The sequence below is a fragment of the Macaca mulatta genome, chromosome X, assembly GCF_049350105.2.
Source record: "Macaca mulatta isolate MMU2019108-1 chromosome X, T2T-MMU8v2.0, whole genome shotgun sequence".
Taxonomy (NCBI): domain Eukaryota; kingdom Metazoa; phylum Chordata; class Mammalia; order Primates; family Cercopithecidae; genus Macaca; species Macaca mulatta.
In genome coordinates, this window is record NC_133426.1 from 49,630,178 (window position 1) to 49,653,328 (window position 23,151).

The window sequence follows — 23,151 nt, forward strand, 5'->3', positions numbered from 1 at the left end:
AAATGGAAAGGAAAAGTTGCAATGTTAAGTGTACATATTTTGTGGGGAAGACAAATAAGAACAAAGTCCCGCTTGCTCAGATGGACAGCTCTGTGTCTCCGCCTACAGGGCTCTGGGTGTGTGTGCACCAGGGGGAACCTGAAGTGGCCGCTTCTTCACAACCTCCGTTCCATAGACAGTTGCTTACCCCACCCCTTGTCACTGGAATAAAATCATTTGAAATATCTAACACCTAAAATTGCTAAAATGCACAGTGGACCTACGTAACAGCGATTTATGCCTATGAGGGCCTACAGCCAAAATGAACAAGGAGAGAGCTGGGCTGCTGTCAGTGTTATTGTGGCTCATTGTCTATGTACCAACTGCAGTGCTACAGAGGCAGGTAACATTTATGACTTTCTGTTTGTTTGACGTCACTTTGGTACCTCAGCTCTGAGGTTTCCTTTGAGGAAGAGGGAGTGGAATGTCTGGAAGTTTTGACAGTGAATTTAACCTCCTCTCCTTACAGAGTTTAAGGGGCTACTCTCTAGAATGATCCCCTCTGACATTTAGATAACACTGGATTCTGTTCATCTCTTGCAGAGGAGCTTACCAGCGTGGACTCTGTCCAAATGCAGGAAACATGAGCAGAATCCCCAGCTTGCTTTCTCACACAGGACTCTGAGAAATACTCATCCTGTACATGCTCCCATTTAATGCCTTTTAATGGAACAAATTCGCCATTGGAAATACGCAGGAAGTTGATTTCTTATGTATTTTGCCATCTTTAACCAATCCCTGGATGGGTTTCCAACATCTCATTGAAGAGAAATATTTGGATGAGATAGGGGAAGTGGAACTCAGGCTTCTCTTTGTATTTCTACTTGGGTAGAATCAAGGAAACCTAAATGGCCATAATGTTTTACCTTTACCCCTTGTTATGGTTTGAATGTGTCCCCCTCAAAATTCATGTGTTGGAAACTTAATTCCCAATGCAGGAGTGTTGGGAGTTGGGACTTGATAAGAGGTGATTGGCTCTGCCCTCATGACTAGATTAATGTCATTATCATGGAAGCAGCTTAGTTATCATGACAGTGGGTTGTTATAAAGTGAGTTCAGCCCCTGGTGCCTCTCTCTGCCTTGAGCACTGGTTTTCACCTCTGCCTTCTGCTGTGGGATAACAAAGCATGAAGGCCTTCACCAGATGCTAGCACCAGGCTCTTGGACTTCCCAGCCTTTGGAACCATAAGCAAAATAAACTTTTATTTTTTATAAATTACCTATTCTGTAGTATTCTGTTATAGCAGCAGAAAACAGACTAAGGCACTCACAAAACATATATAACAAACCAGCGTGTGTGCACATATGCGCACATGCACTCATACTGGAGGATACAGTGAGTGTTTGAGTTTTTGTGTCTTGTAGTTGTTGATGCAAGATGGCTTATGGGGTTGAAATTTGTCATCCATACTAAGTAATGTACCAGTTGAAATTGAGCAAAGTGTGGAGAAGAGCCTTAAAAATCTGAAAAAATGAGGTGAGCTTAAAATAATTTAATATGTGCAGCTCAGGGAAGCTGCTGTTTAGGAGAAGTGGGAATGTGCCTCTGCTTCAAGACTGTAAGTCTCCAAAGGGTAATTTGCAGGTACTAAGAAGGCACTACAAAGAAGGAAATGGGCAGAAAGGAACTGAAGTGCGTCTTAGTTTGCTCAGGCTTCCATAACAAAATATCACAGACTAGGTGGCTTAAACAATAGACATTTATTCTCTCATGTTCTGGAGGCTGGAAGTCCAAGATCAAGGTGCTGGCTGATTTGGTTTCTGGTGAGGGCTCCATTCTTGGCTCACAGATGGCTGCTTTCTTGCTGTGTTCTCACATAGTCTCCTCTTTGTGAGCAGAGAAGAAAAAGAAACAAAAAAATAGAAAAGAAAGAAAAATAAAGGAAAAAGAAAAAGAGAAGAAGAGCAAGAAGAAGAGCTCTGTTATCTCTTCTTTTAAGGACCCACCCTGATTTAATTAAGGTGAAATAACTGTATGACTTCATTTAACCTTAGTTACCTCCTTGTAAACCCTGTCTCCAAATACAGTCACATTGGGGATTAGGGTTTCAACTTATGAATTTGGTGGAGAAACAATTATTTTCATAGTAGAGTGGAAGCTATAGGCAGTAGAATGACCTCCCAGGGAAACAACGGGGACAGTGATGCTATTCCTGAGGAATTAAAAGTGCATTGGGCTGGCCCAGTTCCACAATATGCTCTACGAAGGGCTTCCTTCCCTCCTGGCCCTTTGGAGATGTGAGGAAGGGACTGACAGACTAAACACTTTAGGTTGCTTGGGAGATACCATCTGATAAAAACTTGAATCTGGTAACCTTTCTCTCTCTCTTTCTCTTTCTATCTCTCTCTCTCTCTGTCTGGCTCTCCTAATGGAATACTAGTGTATTCTTATTAGGGAAGATAGAATTTGGTTAGGAAGGAAGGAAGAAAAAAAGGCAGGCAGGCAGGTATTGGAGCCAGAAGGACTGGGAGATCGCAACCACAATCTCCTGGGCAAAAGAAAGGTGAAATTAGAGGCAGAGCTTTCTCTTAGTCATGCGGGTAGTTACTGGCAATTTGTTCTGGCCAGCAGAACTTCTGATATCATGGCTATTGAATAATTTATCATCAAAGTTTAATGTGAAACCAGGTGACTAATAACTAAATCTAGGAACAGAAATAGAATCTTCATTTTTTCCGCCTGAAGAAACATTTTTTTTCTGTCATTTGATTTAAAGGCGAAAGGCTATTCACCATACCACTGAGAATTATAAAACCTTTATGAAATACTCATTACAGTGTTGAAATGAATGTGTGATAGAGAGGAAAGATGGCCTAATTCAAATCCTTACCCGACCCATCTTAATGAGGTAAAGACTCCTGTGAAAGCTATCATACTCAATGCAGTGAGATCACAGCATAGCCTATATATATATATTTTACCCTCTTTCTAGGTTGAATGGAAACCAGGCAGTGGCCAATAGGGGATAGAAATAAACGTTCTTCTCTTACTGTGATCGTGTAGATCTGATGGGGTTTTCAAAATGGCACATGGGTCAGTGTTTCTTGGAGCCTGGACTAGCACTTCCTCCTGGCATCTTAAGAGAAACAGTCTCCAGGCTTGGTAGAAGTCCTTGGCTTTCTTGCTTAGAAATGTCAGAGGCCAATGAATTATTTACATCCCCATCTCAACTTTACTCTGATTTGCTAATCTGATCCTTATCAAATCAGGCCAAAAGGAAAGCAGTTAGAAACTTAAGAACTTCTGTTGTTAGATAAGGACCAATCTCTACATTAAGAGCTATACAGATATTTGTAAATTTCTCACTGGGACACAGAATTGGTACATATCTCCAGGTGATCCTGTTCTTTCAGCATGTATATTCTTCTCTTGTGTAGATATCAGTTGCTGTGATGGTCAGAAAGAGACAAAGAGAAACAAATTCATCAGTCTGTATTATATCACAGTAGAACACAAGGCTAGAAAGTAGGTTCTACCCTGTTGGAACCCAGCTGGTCTGCTGCCGTCACTGAGTTTCAGGATCCCTGTCTGCATATCTGGAAAATAAGTTCATCTTTCCTAAAGACCTATCCAATCTTTCATTCTATAATCATAAGTAGGGTGATAAGATGTTATTTCATACTTAGAGGATGGGGAATTTGAAGCCATGCATGGTTACGAAAGGCCCAGAGATGGAATCTCATCTCTGATTCAAGGCTTTGGTTTCTGGCTTCCTGCTGTGTTACTTCAATGAAACCAACCCTTTTAGGGCATATGTCCACACATATTGGCCTATTCAAAAATCCATTCTATGCTGGATGAGGTGGCTCACACCTGTAATCCCAGCACTCTGGGAGGCCAAGATGGGAGGATAACTTGAGGCCAAGCATTTGAGACCAGCCTGGACAGCATAGTGAGATCCCATCTCTAAAAAAAATAGAAAAATTAGCTGGGCTTGGTGGCATGTGCCTGTACTCCCAGTTACTTGGGAGGCCAAGGTGGGAGAATTCCTTGAGCCCAAGAGGTTGAGGCTGCAGTGAGCTATGATCGTACCACTGTGCTCTAGCTTGGGTGACAGAGCAAGACCCTGTTGCTTACAAAAAAAAAAAAGAAGCAAAATGCCTTTCCAAATGATCCCATTGACTGGGCAGAAATGTTACATTGTTAAAATATTTTGTGCCAGCTGCGGTGGCTCATGCCTGTAATCCCAACACTTTGGGAGGCTGAGGTGGGTGGCTCACCTGAGGTCAGGAGTTTGAGACCAGCCTGGCCAACATAATGAAACCTTGTCTCTACTAAAAATACAAAAAAAATTAGCTGGGTGTGGTGGTGGGCGCCTGTAATCCCAGCTACTTGGGAGGCTGAAGCAGGAGTTTGAGACCAGCCTATGCAAAATGGCGAAACCCCTTCTCTACTAAAAATACAAATTAGCCGGGTATGGTGGCGCATGCCTATAGTTCTAGCTACTTGGTAGGCTGAAGCAGGAGAATCACTTGAACCCAGGAAGTGGAGGTTGCAGTGAGCCGAGATCACGCTATTGCACTCCAGCCTGGGCAACAAAAGCGAAACTCTGTCTCAAACAAATACTACTACTACTACTACTACTACTAATAATAATAATAATTTTGCACAGTCTTCTCCATGAGATTTATACTCCTAGAGAGCAGAGATAATGACAAGCCTATAAGTCAATGTAGTATTGTTTTATTTAGTGCCTGCCTATTACCTAAAGAGTTTGAAGCAGTTTACACTAAAAACATAAGAAGAATAATCTTGAAAACCCAGGAAGAAAATTTGGGCAGAGAAGTCTCTGGGAAGCATCCCAAAACTAATGGCTACTGAAAATAAACCTCTCTAAACCCCTCTCTGTCTTTCTCTCTCCTTTCTTTTTCTTTCTGCTTCCCTTCTTGATTGTATTGTGTTTTCTCAATTAATTATTTTCTCTTTTTTATGCCGTCTTTTTCTTCCTATTTGGTTTCAGACAAAATGAGCCAGGTTTCTGAAACCAGAAGCCAAAAGCATCTGTGTTAGTCTGTTCTCACACTTCTATAAAGAACTACCTGAGACTGGGTAATTTATGAAGAAAAGAGGTTTAATGAACTCACAGTTCCACAGGTTGGACAGGAAGCATGGCTGGGAAGGCCTCAGGAAGCTTACAATCATGGCAGAAGGTGAAGGAGAAGCAAGCACCTTCTTCACATGGCAGAGCAGGAAGAGAAGAGAGTGAAGGGGGAAGGACTACATGCTTTTAAACCATCAGATCTCATGAGAACTTACTATCAAGAGAACAGCAAGGGGGAAATCCACCCCCATTATCTAATCACCTCCCACCAGGTCTCTCCCCTAATATTGAGAATTACAATTCAATATGAGATTTGGGTGGGGACACAGAGCCAAATCATATCAGCATCCTAATGGATACATCATTTGATTTTCGTGGCATGACATTAAGTATGAACTATTATCACCCCCATTTTACAAATGAAGAAACTGAGGCACAGAGGGGTTGAAGATGAAGACTTGCCTAAAATCAAATGGTAAATGGTGGAGTGAGGATTTTGATGAAGATAGTCTGAATCCAGTAGCTACATCATTAACTATTATAATATATACTGCCAGGTATGAAGTCAGATTTTAAACCAGGTCTGTTTAACTGAAACTCCATTGATCTTGACTATTAAACTATGCTCCCTGTGATGAAAATGATGATGATCATGACAATGGCAATAACAGTAATAATTATAGCTGACATTTTTTTTTTTTTTTTTGAGACGGAGTCTCGCTCTGCCGCGCAGGCTGGAGTGCAGTGGCCGGATCTCAGCTCACTGCAAGCTCCGCCTCCCGGGTTCACGCCATTCTCCTGCCTCAGCCTCCCGAGTAGCTGGGACTACAGGCGCCCGCCACTGCGCCCGGCTAGTTTTTTGTATTTTTTAGTAGAGACGGGGTTTCACCGTGTTAGCCAGGATGGTCTCGATCTCCTGACATCGTGATCCGCCCGTCTCGGCCTCCCAAAGTGCTGGGATTACAGGCTTGAGCCACCGCGCCCGGCCTATAGCTGACATTTACTGAGCTTTTATAGTGTGTCAGCATTAGTCTAAATATTTTTTAAAAATCAACTGATTAAATTTTCACAAAAAGTCTGTGAGTCAGGTACTACTGTTATCCACATTTTAGAAATATTTATTTCTATTCATATTCACAAATTGAGGTGTAGGTCATGTATTTTAAAAAAATTCTAGTTAAGACATAATTCACATACCATATATCTTATCTTGTTAATCATTTCAATTATTATTTGATTAAGAAATAATACACATCGCCATAAAATTTACAACTGTATACTTTGTACAATCCAGTGATTTTTGTATGTCCACTATGTTGCACAGCCATCACCACTGTCTAATTTTAGAACATTTTCATCACCCCTAAAAGAAACCCTGTATCCATTAGCAGTCACCCTCCACTCCTTCCTCTCCGCAGGCCTTGGCAACCACTAATCTACTTTCTGTCTCTATGGATTTATCTGTTCTGGATATTTCATATAAATGAAATCATACAATATGTGACCTTTTGTGTCCAGCTTTTTTCACACAGAACAGAGAAAAACAGCTACCATTTATTGGTTGCTATGACTACTATGGCCTACGCACTGTTATTGAGAGCTTTGTGTGCCTTATCTTTAATCCTCCCAATAACCCTGTGGCAGAGTAGAACTATCATCTTCATTTTAATGAGGAGACCGAGGCACAGAGCTGTTCAGTAACTTGCATAAAGAGCAGCAGCGCATACATGGCAGAGTTAAAATGCACATCCAGGTCTGTCTGTATCCAAATCCCACACCCTTTACATTCCATTTCTCTGCCTCAGTGTCACATGGATGTGGGCTACTAATGTGGTGGCATTGCAGCCAGGGCAAAGGAGTTGAGTCAACCACGTGGTGCTGAGAAACACAGCCCTAAGATCTCCTGGACTTGGTGTATCTTAGTGGGGTGGGGGCTGGGGATACCCCATCTCAAGCCTGTGCTCCTGACCCCGGCAAATTTGCCTGCTGAGGTCCTGCTTGCTTACTTCTTCCTGCAGCTTCCTGGAGGCCCCAGCTGCAGTCTTTGGTTTTACTCAATTTGGATGTGTAGGTTACAGAGCTTGTATCGTGGAGCGTCTGTATTTCTTCATCTGGCTTTGCTTACATATGGAAACATGACAAAGCAAGTCAAGCTTTCTATGAGGGGAAGGACAAAAATTCACTGACCTTATTCAAGTATTCCCCCAAAGTCTGCAGCTCAGGCACATTTCCATCTGGGGCCCATTGAATAGCATCAGCTGCCCTTCTCTGGATGGGCACCCGAGGATGACAGCTCATATTTGCTTCCACAAGAGGAGGTTTTGGGGTTGCCCAACGGTTTGTTGCACAGAGAGCCATTTATGCTGTTGACTTAAGTTGATACTTTCTCCCAGTGTTAAGCTCTTCAAGGTGTGGCCTGTGAGATCTGGGGGAATGAACTGTTTTGCAAAGAAAGGATTATGCCTGATTGATAAAGCTGATATTTGCACCATGTGGTGGTGATGAGTATTCTTTGATGGCATTGGAGGATTTTATGTAACAGAAAATAAATATTTCAATGAGTTGAGTCCTAGAACGTTAGATCTGGAAGTGATCCTCAAGACTGAGTATTCAGCCCTTCTTTTTAGAGACAAATAAATTTACCAAGTCTGAGGGAGGAGTGTGGCACAGCGCAGGAATGCATGTGGTATCCATGGGCATCAATGAGAGAACGTACTGGGATCATTGCGCTCTGGTCATTTTACCCACTGAAGCCTTGGCTCCAGTGACCCCTGAATTTCAGTGACACACAAACATATCAGGATGCCTCACAGATGACAGCTGGTGCTTGTCGTTTCATAGACTTTCGGCCCTCAGTGCTGCTTTGTCACTGGCTTTCTTGGGCAAAAATGTGCCCGCTGCAGGGTGGACCCTAGTCACTACCAAGAACACTGATGACAATGATGATGATGATGATGATGATGATGACATCATCTTAGAAAACCCAGAGAGTGATGTACAGCAGTGGGTCCCCAACCTTTTTTACACCGGGGACGGGTTTTGTGGAAGACAGTTTTTCCATGTATGGGGCAAGGATGGAGGATGGTTTGGGGATGAAGGATGGTTTGGGGATGAAACTGTTCCACCTCAGCTCATCAGGCATTAGTTAGATTCTCATAAGGAGCAGGCAACCTAGATCCCTCACATGCACAGTTCACAATAGCGTTCGTGCTCCTATGAAAATCGAATGCCTCCACTGATCTGACAGGAGGCGGAGCTCAGGCGGTAATGCTTGCTTGTCCGCTGCTCACCTCCTGCTGTGCAGCCTGGTCCCTAACAGGCCAAGAACTACTGGTCTGGGGCCCCGGGAATTGGGGACCCCTGATGTAAAGGACTTATGTGTGCTCTGGTGATTTGTGAGGATGCTTTGAGGACCAGACTGTCCCCAGCTGCTATTCCTCCTCAAAGTCACCTGGTTGATGTGCTCCCTTCTCCCTCTGAAGGACCTAGAGTAGCCTAACGGGGAGAGGAGACAGTGAAGGCCCACAGAACAGGACCAAAATACCCAGCAGTACAATTAGCTGTCTCCACAGACCAGTCCAAGATCTCTTTTATTTATATATTGTACAAACGCAGATGTTTTACATTTTATTTAATAATTGTTTTAGAGACAGGGTTTCACTATGTCACTCAGGCTGGAGTACAGTGCTGTGATCATAGCTCACTGCAGCCACAGCTTCCCAAGTAGCTGGGACTACAGACATGTGCCACCATGCCTGGATAATTTTTTAAATTAATTTTTTTTTTGTAGAGATGACGTCTTGCTATGTTGCTCAGGCTGGTGTTGAACTCCTGGTCTTAAGTGATCCTCCACCTCAGACTCCCAAAGTGCTGGGATTACAGGTGTGAGACATTGCACCTGGCCCAAAAGCAGATGTTTATACTAATAGATATGGACAATGAATAATTAAGTGGCGATTTCCATGCTCTATAAAGATGGCAGAGAAATGGATACTACTTTTCTAAAAATAGTGCCTGCCAAAAGAGTTTGTTTCAATAATTTGGAAAATGCAGGTCCAAACGGCTCATTCTTTCAGATTGCTGAACTGATTTGCTGTTATTGCGGCTACAGGCCTCTAAGAGTCACTGTTGAGCTCTCAGAGGAATGTAGAAGCTGGCAGGGAAGAGAAGGTCTAGAAAAAAACCTTATCTTATATAACCAGAAAATATTTATCAAAAATAAGGCATTAATCTTGATACAATGTTATTAACCAAACCATAAAAGTTATTCAGATTTCATCAGTTTTTCCAGGATCCATTCAGGATTCCACATGGTATTTGTCGTTTTAGTCATGTCATGTCTCCAGTTTGTGATAGCTCCTCGGTCTTTTCTTGTTTTCCATGACCTTGACATTTTAGTGGTCAGGTGTTTTGTAGGCAGTCCCTCAATTTGAGCTTGTATAATGGTCTGTCATGATTAGAATGAAATAGAAATTTCTCATGATAAGACTGAAGTAGGTTTAAGTTAGTGGAGCCGTCTTGGGGCTAAATTTAAGAAAGGGATAAGTTAATTTTCTCTGTCCTGCTGCATCCTCCTGCATCCTGCCCTCTGTCTCCATCTTCAGTTCACTTCTCTCTGCCCTCAGTGGCCAAGCCTTAATAAACACTTATGCTTGCTCTGTGTCCAAACCAATGATAAGCGCTTGGGGCAATGCAGATGGAAGGTATCTGCCTCCATTCCTCTTTCTCTTCTTTCTTTCCATTTCTTTTCTTTCTGCTCCTTTCTTTCTTGCTTGCTTTCTTTTTCTTCTTTCTTTTTTCTTTCTTTCTTTCTTTCCTTTCTTTCTTTCTCTGTTTCTCTCTCTCCTTCTCTCTGTTTCTCTCTTTCTCCTTCTCTGTTTCTCTCTCTTTCCTTCTCTCTCTCTCTCCCTCTCTCTCTCTGTCTCTCTCCTCCTCTCTCTCTCTGTCTCTCTCCTCCTCTCTCTCTCTGTCTGTCTCTCTCCTCCTCTCTCTCTCTGTCTCTCTCCTCCTCTCTCTCTCTGTCTGTCTCTCTCCTCCTCTCTCTCTCCTTCTCTCTGTCTCAACAGGTGTCCTCAAACTCTAGGAATGAATTCCAATATCCTACATTGTGACCAGAAGGAGGCCCCACAGTACTCCTTCTGAAAGGGTTTGAGCAGAGGGCAGTCAGTCCTGCAGCTGTAATTCATCATTACATCGCTCATTGTGTGAAAAGCAATAATGTCCCATTAGCGAAGTATTAAATCTGAAATGTTTGTACTGAATTCTGGAGAAACTTCCTGAGGTCACTTTCTCAACTGGGTGGTGTGATGTTTCATCTCAGTGGTCCTGATTTTTCTTACTTTTGGTGGAAGGGGGAATAGTAACTTAGTTTTCTGGAGTTTCGAGAGGGATGGGAAATATTATGAAATCAACAATGTTGTAGCTCAGTACATGATCCTTTCAATTTACACCAATGGCTAAGATTTATTATCATTTTTCTGATAAAAGTTTGGGGCTTTTAATCATAGCTCCATTGAACATCAAGTTTGGAGGAAGATGTTGTTCACAGTTGTGTCATTTTATGTATGAAATCACTGAGGCCAGAGAGGGAAAAACAACAAATTACTCAATCAATGAAATCGATATTGCTCGTTTTCTGTGTGCTCAGTTCTGTACTGGCTGGTGGACGGGTATATAGGTTTATAGGACATTGTGCCTATCTGTAAAAATCTTTAAGATCTAGCATGGGGGTGTTTACTATTCTGTTTAAGGTGAGCAAGAGCAAGGCAGCAGTTATGGCATTGATGCTAAGTATCATATGAATTCATAGAGAAGTCCAACAAAAGTTTGGAAAGGCCTTAAAGAGGGGTAGAAATTGAGCTGGATCTTTCACAATTGACAGGATTAGAGAGAGGAAAAAGCCAGACAGTGGAAGCCTCCAAAAACCAAACAGAAAAGGTTGAAAGATTTGAAGCAAGAGTGCCATGAGGGGACCACTGTGGTTTTTTTTTTCTTGTTTGTTTTTGAGACAGGCTATCACTCTGTCACCTTGCTGGAGTGTAGTGGTGCGATCACAGCTCACTGCAATCTTGACCTACCCAGGGCTCAGTCTCCCAAGTAGCTGGGACTGTAGGTGCATGCCACCATGCCCAGCTAATTTTTCCTATTTTTTTTGTAGTGACAGGGTCTCACTGTGTTGCTTAGGCTGTCCTTGAACTCCTGGGCTCAAGTGACTCCCCTACCTTGGCTTCCCAAAATGTTGGGATTACAGGCATGAGCCACCATGCCCAGGTGAGGGGAGTAGTGTTTACAGAAACTTAATCTAACTGAGATGTGCAGTGGGATCAGCTGTTTCAAGTGGGAGAGTCATTGCCAGGCAAGTGTGACATTTATTCTGTGCCTCTCAGGGGCAGCACCAAAGCACTGTGGTCCACTAGTGAAACTAGAAATCAGATAGGAAAGGAAAATTCTGCTATATTGAGGCAGCAAGAGAGACTTTTTGGAGTAAATGTATCCTTGAGTGTTCCTTAAATTTTAATGGAAAAGTACATTGGTTAACATTTTTAAAGTGCTTTTTATGTGCTAGCCATTGCTATGTGCCTATTGGTTCACGTAATCTCTCTTATACAGAGGAGGAAACTGAGGCTTGTAAAATAAGTCCCTCCGCTTAAATCATAAGGCCAGAAGATAGCAAAGTAAAGTTTCCTAAATAGACCTGTCTGATTTCAGAGTCCCTATCTCCTGACATCCTACATATTGCGGCATTATTTTTTCTATGTTAGAGCTGGAGGAAATTCTAGTCCAAACTCTTGTTTTAATGAAGAGCAGGCCAAAGGCCAAACAATCAGAGTGGTGCACCTAATCCTTGATCATTTTGTGCTTCTTCAAAATGTTGGTGCCTCTGACATCAGGCATCTGGATGCTGGGGATGGAGTATCTGGTCCTGATGTCACAGAGTAACTTAGGGGAAAAAACCCTCTCTAAAAGAGTTCAGGCTTTAGACTTAGCTGACTAACATAGGGGTCCCCATATTATTCAGTGGCTCTTTCCCCTCCAATTATGACTTGAGATCTGGTTCTGGAAAAGACTGAAAGGGGGGGCGTTCTTGGCAGGAACCCAAGCTGGGCAGTCATTGGTGGGGATGGGGGAATAGATGTTATCCCACCTTCATATTTTGATTCCTGTGACTCTGAAGCCTTTTCTGTTTGGACAAATATATCATCTAACATGGCCACTGTGTGTCCTTGGGCAAATTGCTTGCTTTTTCTCAATGTCAGCCTTTTCCTTTGTAGAGTGAGAATAGTGATCATATCTACATTTTTAGGGTTGTGGGTGTGAGAATGGAACGGCTTTGGTTAAGTGTACAAAGTAGACACTCAGTGAATGTTAGCTCCCTGAAATACCTTGGTAGAAAAGGCAGTGGGTGGTAAAATGGCAAGATCCCTTATTTGGAATTAGACAACATTGATGATGCATTTAGGATCATCAAACTTGGGTGTGTGGTCTTGGGTAAAGCAGGTAAGTTCTGGCTGTAGTCTCACCTGAAAAACAAAGAAGCTCATTCTAAATGGAGCACATGCTAATCATTAAGAAACTAAATGGTATGCAAAGTTATGGAGAAGGAGAAGCAGATAAAAAAGGGAGGGGAGAAGGGAATTGTCAAGAAATCCACTTTGCTTTTTTACATCTCACATATTTGCCAAAAGCCTCTGCTTTCATGGAGGCATGAGCCTAATAAAAACATAACTGTTGTCTCTAAGGTTAGTTACTGTAAAAACACACACACACACACACAAACAAAAAATCTATAACTGCAAGCTACAGGTAGTTTTAGAGAGACTTAACCATAACAGTAATGATAATATTTACCATTTATTGAATGTATGCTATGACCAATAACCGAGCTGGATGCTTTACACACAGTATGTCCATTTTTCCTAGCAATCCTGCAAGGTGAGAATTACTGAAAACAATTTACAGGTGAGGACACCAAGTTTTCAGACATGTTAAGCTAATCTCCTGCAGATGAAAAGTGATGGAGATGGGATTCCAACTCAGGTTTCTTGAGCTTCAAATGAGTTGCTCTTTCCCTTATGCCAAGATGTTTTTCATGTGTATCAAGTGCTAATCTTTAAAGCTGGTCTGATGAAGAGGCTCCCTTTATTTTCAGAAGCTGTAGCCAGATCATAAAGCCTTCCTAGTGTTCCTTTTTAGGGGTTTTTTTCAGAAATACACAAAGAAGTCAGCCATTGCTTTCAATGACAGCCTGTTTAGGGGCCATATTGTATCTGACCTTTGGGTTCCCTACCTTATTCACCATGTATGGCTCCAAACAAAACTGAATGGTTCCTGAAATGAAAATTCACACTCAAAAGACATACCTTTGCTGCAGTTGTAAATACTTGGAAAAATTATGCTTTGCAATTTGAAGGCAGTTTCAAAAAGAGGTGTTCCAGAAATGCCTTTAGTACTGGCAACACCATTGAGATCATAAGATGACTGCTTTAGAAATGAACAAACCCATCTGGAAGTTGAAGTATTGACATGGAGACTAAAAACAACAAGATATAATTCCTCTCCATTCCCACCCCAACCAAGGTATTCCATGTCTGTAAGATGAGTGGGCTGTAAATTTGTGTGTGTGTATATGGGGTCCCCCAACATAATAGACCACAGGAGACTGGGAGAGAGATGTGGAGTTTCCCTTTAATCTTCTAGTACCTGAGTTCCTTGCCCTAAACCAAGATAATGGTTTTTATATGCAGAGTCTTGATTTCATAATGCAAAAGCCTTATGAAATCTAGTTGTGAACCTCCAGCTGCTGCTCTGGTTGATATGGAAATGGGAGGGTGGGGAGATACAGCCCTAGCCACATAGAATCTCTCTAGCTGTGGGCAATAGACCTGAAGGGGGCCCAGGACACTCCTGTAGGACACAGTTTAAAAACCACTACTGAGGCCGGTCATGGTAGTTCATGCCTGTAATCCCAGTAAGTTGGGAGGCCAAGGCAGGAGGATTGCTTGAGCTCAGGAGTTTGAGATCAGCCTGGCCAACGTGGCGAGACCCTATCTCTAAAAAAAAAAAAAAAAAAAAAAAAAAAACTTAAAAATTAGCCAGGTTTGGTGGCATGTGCCTGTGGTCCCAGCTACTTGGGAGGCTGAGGTGGGAGGATTGCTTGAGCCTGGGAGTTTGAGACTGCAGTGAGCTATGATCTTACTACTATACCCCATCCTGGGTGACAGACCGAGACCTTGTCTCTAAAACAAAAACAAAACAAAATGAAACAAACAAAAAACACTGCTGAGGTAATTCATGGGGTTTCTTGGTGATTTTTTTTTCCATGAAGGAATCCCATATACCAGTTCCTATATTGTTGGGCCTTCGTTTCCTCACCTAAAAAAGAAGAATCTCTCAAGTCTCCTCAAATTCTAATGATTGGGAATTCTAATGTGGTCTAATAATAACCAGGACCAGGCAGTGAAAATGCGAAACCTTTGCTGACAGACCTTACCATACAAGGCTTTAGCTCATTCGTAATGGGGACTGAGGGCACAAGCTCTGTGGGGCTGAAATGCACCAGCCCTCCTGCTGAGTCCCTTCCTCCCCATGGCTTCTAATGGTTAATGGACAGCTGACTCCATGATACACAGATTTCTCCAGCAAGTCTTCTGTCGTGTTTTTACTGCCTTGGAATTGTGGAATTGCTCAACCGATGTGCATGTGGCTCATTTCACTCATTCACAACAAAAATGCAACTCCTGCCAAGTCAACAGAATGCATTAAATACACTCAAATTATACAACACATCCAACAAGTATTTGCCAAACACAGTTTAATGCTCAGGAGGTGGCTGATCCAAGAGAAGAAAAACCAAAGCTCTTCAAAGATAATATATAATACATCTTCATTAAAAGAGAAGATAAAAAATAGAAAAATGGACTAAGGACACAGACAGTTCACCAAGTACAAATAGTTATTGTTTAGTCTTAAAAAAATTAATCTTCCAGGACATCCAGCCAATACAAATAGTTATTATGTAAAAGTAGGGGTCTGCATTGTGACCTCTATCTTGTTATATGATCTGGAGCAAGTTACACTGTCTGGCGCCAGTTTCTTCCTTAAAATGTCCAGGTTTGGCTAGATAAGCCTTAAGGTCCGAGTTCTAAAATTCTCTTGGTCTCTCTTTTGTATTAAACACAGAAGAATACAAAAAGACACCTCCTAGAAAAAGTAACATACGGCATAGGTCCTGCTCCTGAAGAAGGATGCAGAATCTGATTGAAAGGCAGGTTGGGGCTACATCGTGAATGGCCTTGAAGGACAATTAAAGATGTTTGGACATTATCTCATTGCCAAAAGGAATCACTGAAAATTTTAGATCAGGGCAGTAGTGCTGAGAAAAGTTTGAGATAATACAAAAATAAATCCCGGCCGGGCGCGGTGGCTCAAGCCTGTAATCCCAGCACTTTGGGAGGCCGAGACGGGCAGATCACGAGGCCAGGAGATCGAGACCATCCTGGCGAACACGGTGAAACCCCGTCTCTACTAAAAAATACAAAAAACTAGCCGGGCGAGGCGGCGGGCGCCTGTAGTCCCAGCTACTCGGGAGGCTGAGGCAGGAGAATGGCGTAGACCCGGGAGGCGGAGCTTGCAGTGAGCTGAGATCCGGCCACTGCACTCCAGCCTGGGCGACAGAGCGAGACTCCGTCTCAAAAAAAAAAAATAAATAAATAAATAAATAAATCCCTAGGAAGAAATGATAATAGAATGAGGACAGTATGGAAGGAGTCAGAGAGGCCTTCTTGGCAGACTCTAAAAGATTTGAACTGTACCCCTTCTGTTTCCACGGATGCAATTGTTTGATTTTGTTTTTAATAATGCAGCATTGAATATCATCATTGACAAGGTTTTACTTTTTTTCTGCTTTGTTTTTCCTTCATATGATTTACAAGTTTTTAGTTGAAAAAGTAAAATACAGAGAAAGATAGAAAATTCAGTTTCCTCCTTCTCACATTTTTTTGGATAAATTATATATTTGACATTTTAAATGTCTTCTCAGAGAAGAGGAGCCATGCGGTATCAGCCTGCTGGCATTGCTGTCCTTAGGGAAGTAGGGACTCTGGAGACAGAATGCTCAGCTCATTTATGGAAATCAGTTGATTGAAGGATAGAATAAAGTGATCTTCTCAACATTGATTTAATATGAACATGTTTTATTGACAGCTTCTAAAACAAAGTCTGGCTCCACTCCTTACCAAACTATTCACCCTCTCTACGCCTCCATTTTCTTATCTGTAAAGTTGAGCTACTAAGAGTACCTACCTCATAGAGTTATGAGGATTAAACAATGTAATGTTTTTAAAGTAGGAGTTTTCATTATTTAATAAATGCTGAGGGGAAAACAGTTTCACTGTTTAGAAGAAAAATAATAAATGCAATATTTTAAGATTGCATTTCATACTTTATACCAAAATAAATTCTAGATGAATAAAAAAGGGACATATTTGAAAAGATAGTTAATATATAATACATCCTCATTAAAAAAGAAGATAAAGAACAGAAAAATAGGCTAAGGACACAGACAGTTAACTAAGTACAAATAGTTATTATGGAAACTATAGCCCTTTAACTTAGGAGTTTCACTTCAAAGAAAATACAGATGCACAAGGATGTACTCATAAGGATTTCATTCTAAAATATGAACAGAATTACATGTAGAATTATAGATGAGTTTTTAAAATTTCTGTTCTGTGTGTTTTTTACTTTTTAATTCTTGTGGGTATATAATAGGTGTATATATTTATGGGGTACAAGAGATATTTTACACATAGGCATGCAATGTGTAGAAAATTGGCTATCCATTCTCTCAAGCATTTGTTCTTTGTGTTGCAAACAATCCAGTTATACTCTTTTAGATATTTTAAAATATACAATTAAATTATTTTGACTATAGTCACCCTGTTGTGTTATCAAATACTAGGTCTTACTCTTTCTAACTAGTTTTTTTGGTACCCATTAACCATCCTCATTTTTCCCTCAACCCCCCACTACCCTTCCCAGCCTCTGGTAACCATCTTCCTATTCTCTATGTCCTTGAGTTCAATTGTTTTGATTTTTAGATCCCACAAATAAGTGAGAACATGTGATGTTTGTCTTTCTGTGCCTGGCTTATTTCACTTAACATAATGACCTCCAGTTCCATCCATGTTGTTGCAAATGGCAGGATCTCATTCTTTTTCATGGCTAAATAGTACTCCACTGTGTATAAGTACTACATTTTCTTTTCTTTTTAAAATTAAGTTAAATTAAATTTTAACTTTTGGGATATATGTGCAGGATGTGCAGGTTTGTTACATTGGTAAACATATGCCATGGTGGTTTGCTGCACCTATAAATCCATCACCTAGGTATTAAGTCCAGCATGCTTTAGCTATTTTTCTTGATGCTCTCCCTTTCCCCATCCCCCTACAGGCCCTAGTGTGTGTTGTTCCTCTCTGTGCCCATGCGTTCTCATTGTTTAGCTCCCACTTATAAGTGAGAACACGCAACTTTTGGTTTTCTGTTCCTGTGTTAGTTTGCTGAGGAAAATGGCTTCCAGCTCCACCCATGTCCCTGCAAAGGACATAATCTCATTCCTTTTTATGGCTGCATAGTATTCCATGGTGTATATGTACCACTGTGGTACATTTTTATAATCCAGTCTATCATTGATGGGCATTTGGGTTGATTCCATGTCTTTGCTATTGTGAATAGTGCTGCAATGAACATATGCATGCATGTATCTTTATAATATTGTAATATCATAAAGATTATAATAGTAGAATGATTTCTATTCCTCTGGGTATATACCCAGTAATGAAATTGCTGGGTCAAATGGTATTTCTGGTTCTAGGTCTTTGAGAAATTGCCACACTGTCTTTCAAAATGGTTGAACTAATTTATATTCCCACCAACAGTGTAAAAGCATTCTTATTTCTCCACAGCCTCGCCAGTATCTGTGATTTCTTGACTTTTTAATAATCGCCATTCTGACTGGTGTGAGATGGTATCTCATTGTGGTTTTGATTTGTATTTCTCTAATGATCAGTGATGTTGAGCTTTTTTCATATGTTTGTTGGACACATAAATGTCTTCTTTTGAGAAGTGGCTGTTCATATCTTTTGTCCACTTTTTAGTGGGGTTGGTTTTTTCTTATAAATTTGTTTAAGTTCCTCGTAGATTCTGGATATTAGACCTTTGTCAGATAGATAGGTTGCAAAAATTTTCTTCCATTCCATAGGCTGTCTGTTCACTTTGATGATGGTTTCTTTTCCTATGCAGAAGCTCTTTAGTTTAATTAGATCCCATTTGTCAATGTTTGCTTTTGTTGCAATTGCGTTTGATGTTTTTATCATGAAGTCTTTGCCTGTGTTTATGTCCTCTAGCATTGCCTAGATTTTCTTTAGGGTTTTTATAATTTGGGGTAGTACTACATTTTCTTTATCCATTCATCTGTTGATGGACATTTAAGTTGGTTCCAAATTTTGGCTACTGTGAACAGTGCTGCAACAAACATAGGAATGTTGATATCTTTTTGACTTACTGATTTCCTTTGTTTGAGGTATATACCCAGCAGTAGGATTGCTGGATCATACGGTAGTTCTATTTTTGTTTTTTCCAGGAACATCTAAACTGTTCTCCATAGTGGTTGTACTAGTTTATAATCCCACCAACAGTGTACAAAGGTTCCCTTTTCTCCACGTCCTTGCCAGCATTTGTTATTGTCTTTTGGCTATCAGCCATTTTAACTGGGGTGAGACGATATTTCATTGTAGTTTTCATTTGCAGTTCTCTGATGACCAATGATGTTGAGCACCTTTTCATACGCCTCCTTGCCATTTTTGTCTTCTTTTGAGAAATGACTGTTCAAATCTTTTGGCATTTTTTGATTGGATTAGTGTATTTTTTCCTATAGACTTGTTTGAGAACCTTATATATTCTGGTTATTAATCCCCTGTCAGATGGGTAGTTTGCAAATATTTTCCCCCATTCTATGGATTGTCTCTTCACTTTGTTGATTGTTTCCTTTGCTCTGCAAGAGCTTAACTTGATGTGATCCCATTTGTCTATTTTTGCTTTGGTTGCCTGTGCCTGTGGGGTATTACTCAAGAAATCTGTGCCCAGACCAATGTCCTGGAGATTTCCCCCAATGTTTTCTTGTAGTAGTTTTATAGTTTGAGGTCTTAGATTTAAATCTTTAATCTATTTTGATTGGATTTTTGTATATGGTGAGAGACACGGGTCTAGTTTATCCTTCTGCCTATGGATATCCAGTTTTCCCAGCACCATTTATTGAAGACTATCTTTTCCTCAATGTATGTTCTTGGCACCTTTGTCAAAAATTAGTTAGTTGTAAGTGTGTGGATTTGTTTCTGGGTTCTGTATGCTGTTCTATTGGGCTACGCATCTGTTTCTATGCCAGTACTATAGTGTTTTAGTTACTATAGCTCTGTAGTATAATTTGAAGTCAGGTAACATGATTCCTCCAATTTTGTTCTTTTTGCTTAGGATAACTTTGGCTATTCTGGGTCTTTTGTGGTTCTATATAAATTTTAGGGCTGTTTTTTCTATTTCTGTTAAGAATGTCATTGGTATTTTGACAGGGATTGCATTAAATCTGTAGATTGCTTTGGGTAGTATGGACATTTTAACAATGTTTATTCCTCCAATCCATGAACATGGAATATCTTTACATTTTGTGATGTCCTATTCAATTTCTTTCATCAGTGTTTTATAGTTTTCATTGTAGAGATCTTTCACTTCTTTGATTAAGTTAATTTCTCGATATTTAACTTTATTTGTGGCTATTGTGAATGGGATTACTTTCTTCATGTCTTTTTCAGATTGTTCACTGTTGGCATTTATAAGTGCTACTGATTTTTGTTATTTATTTACTAGTTATTTTGTGGTCTTCTCTTTCTTCTTTCCTTCCTATCTTTCTTTTAATGAAGGTGATTTTTTCTGGTGGTATGATTTAATTTCTTGCTTTTTTTGTATCCGTTGTATGTTTTCTTATTTGAGGTTACCATGAAGCTTGCAAATACTATGTTATAACACATTATTTTATTTTATTTTTAATTACTTAATTAATTAATTAATTTATTATTATACTTTAAGTTCTAGGGTACATGTGCACAACGTGCAGGTTTGTTACATATGTATACATGACCCATGTTGGTGTGCTGCACCCATTAACGCATCATTTACATTAGGTATATCTCCTAATGCTATCCCTCCCCCCTCCTCCCTCCCCACAATAAGACCCGGTATGTGATGTTCCCCTTCCTGTGTCCAAGTGATCTCATTGTTCAATTCCCACCTATGAGTGAGAACATGCGGTATTTGGTTTTCTGTTCTTGCGATAGTTTGCTGAGAAGGAAGGTTTCCAGCTGCATCCATGTCTCTACAAAGGACACGAACTCATCCTTTTTTATGGCTGCATAGTATTCCATGGTGTATATGTGCCACATTTTCTTTGTTTTTGTTTTTTTTTGGGGGGGGGGATGGAGTCTTGCTCTGTCACCCAGACTGGAGTGCAGTGGCGCAATCTCGGCTCACTGCAAGCTCCGCCTCCTGGGTTCACGCCATTCTCCTGCCTCAGCCTCCCGAGTAGCTGGGACTACAGGCGCCCGCCACCACGCCTAGCTAATTTTTTTTTGTATTTTTAGTAGAGACGGGGTTTCACCGTGTTAGCCAGAGTGGTCTCGATCTCCTGACCTCATGATCCGCCTGCCTCGGCCTCCCAAAGTGCTGGGATTACAGGCGTGAGCTACTGCGCCCGGCCAGGTGCCACATTTTCTTAATCCAGTCTGTCACTGATGGACATTTGGGTTGATTCCAAGTCTTTGCTATTGTGAATAGTGCCGCAATAAACATATGTGTGCATGTGTCTTTATAGCAGCATAACTTATAATCCTTTGGGTATATCCCCAGTAATGGGATGGCTGGGTCGAATGGTATTTCTAGTTCTAGATCCTTGAGGAATCGCCACACTGTTTTCCACAATGGTTGAACTAGTTTACAGTCCCACCAACAGTGCAAAAGTGTTCCTATTTCTCCACATCCTCTCTAGCACCTGTTGTTTCCTGATTTTTTTAATGATTGCCATTGCAACTGGTGTGAGATGGTATCTCATTGTGGTTTTGATTTGCATTTCTCTGATGGGGAGTGATGATGAGCATTTTTTCATGTGCCTGTTGGCTATATGAATGTCTTCTTTAGAGAAGTGTCTGTTCATATCCTTTGCCCACTTTTTGATGGGGTTGTTTGTTTTTTTTCTTGTAAATTTGATTGAGTTCTTTATAGGCTCTGGGTATTAACCCTTTGTCAGATGAGTAGATTGCAAAAATTTTCTCCCATTCTGTAGGTTGCCTGTTCACTCTGATGGTAGTTTCTTTTGCTGTGTAGAAGCTCTTTAGTTTAATTAGATCCCATTTGTCAATTTTGGCTTTTGTTGCCGTTGCTTTTGGTGTTTTAGACATGAAGTCCTTACCCATGCCTATGTCCTGAATGGTATTACCTAGGTTTTCTTTTAGGGTTTTTATGGTTTTAGGTCTAACATTTAAGTCTCTAATCCATCTTGAATTAATTTTCGTATAAGGAGTAAGGAAAGGATCCAGTTTCAGCTTTCTACTTATGGCTAGCCAATTTTCCCAGCACCATTTATTAAATAGGGAATCCTTTCCCCATTTCTTGTTTTTGTCACGTTTGTCAAACATCAGATGGCTGTAGATGTGTTAACTCATTATTTTAAATGGATGACAACACTGATTGCATAAACAAAGAAACAAACATGCAAAAACAAAAGTAATAAAAACTCTACACTTAAGTTTTTTTCTCCTGCTTTTTAAACTTTTTGTTGTTTCTCTTATGTCTTACTGTCCTGTCGATGTCTTGAAAAGTTGTTGTAGTTATTATTTTTGATTGGTTCATTTAGTCCTTCTACTCACAGTAAGAGCAGTTTATGCATTACAATTACAGAGTTATAATATTCTATGTTTTTCTGTATGTTTACTATTACCAGTGAGTTCTGTACCTTCAGATGATTTCTTCTTGTTCAAGTAACATCATTTTCTTTCAGATTAAAGAACTCCCAAGCATTTCTGGTAGGTACAGGTCTGATGTTGATGAAATTCCTCAGCTTTTTTTGTCTGGGAAGGTCTTTATTTTTCTTTCATACTTGAAGAATATTTTTGCTGGATATACTGTTCTAGGATAAAATTTTTTTTCCTTCAGCACTTTAAATATGTTATGCCATTCTCTCCTGGCCTGTAAGATTTCCACTGAAAAGTCTGCTGCCAGATGTATTGGAGCTCTACTGTATATTATTTGTTTCTTTTCTCCTCCTGCTTTTAGATCCCTTTTTTATCCTTGACCTTTGGGAGTTTGATTAGTAAATGCCTTGAGGTAGTCTTCTTTGGGTTAAATCTGCCTGGTGTTTTATAACCTTCTTGTACTTGAATGCTGATATCTTTCTCTAGGTTTGGGAAGTTCTCTGATATCCCTTTGAATATACTTTCTACCCCATCTCTTTCTCTATCTCCTCCTTAAGGACAGTAACTGCTAGATTTGCCCTCTTGAAGCTGTTTTCTAGATCTCTTAGGTGTGATTCATTCTTTTAATTCTTTTTTCTTTTGTCTCCTCTGACTGTGTATTTTGAAATAGACTATCTTCTACCTTCAAGCTCACTAATTCTTTCTTCTGCTTTATCAATTCTGCTGTTAAGAGACCCTGATGCATTCTTCAGTATATCAGTTGCATTTTTCAACTCTAGAATTTCTACTTGATTGTTTTTAATTATTTCAATCTCTTTGTTCAATTTATCTGACAGAATTCTGAATTCCTTCTGTGTTATCTTGAATTTCTTTGAATTTCCACAAAACAGCTATTTTGAATTCTCTGTCTGAAAGATCACATATTTCTGTTTCTCCAGGATTGGTCCCTAGCACCTTATTTAGTTCACTTGGTGACGTCATGTTTTCCTTTGTGGTCTTGATACTTGTTGAAGTTTGTCAGTGTCTGGGTATTGAAGAGGGAGATATTTGTTGTAGTC

At 40.4% G+C, this 23,151-nt stretch overlaps 1 protein-coding gene across 1 annotated transcript in view; it reads left to right on the top strand.

The window, feature by feature from the left end:
* The first annotated feature begins 293 nt into the window (after positions 1 to 293).
* Positions 294 to 23,151, top strand: part of PAGE4 (PAGE family member 4) — a 79,989-nt gene continuing 57,131 nt past the window's right edge. The window contains exon 1 of the mRNA XM_077988027.1: positions 294 to 382. Within this exon, the coding sequence (XP_077844153.1) occupies positions 302 to 382 (81 nt within the window). The 5' untranslated portion in view covers positions 294 to 301. The remainder of the gene's footprint in view (positions 383 to 23,151) is intronic.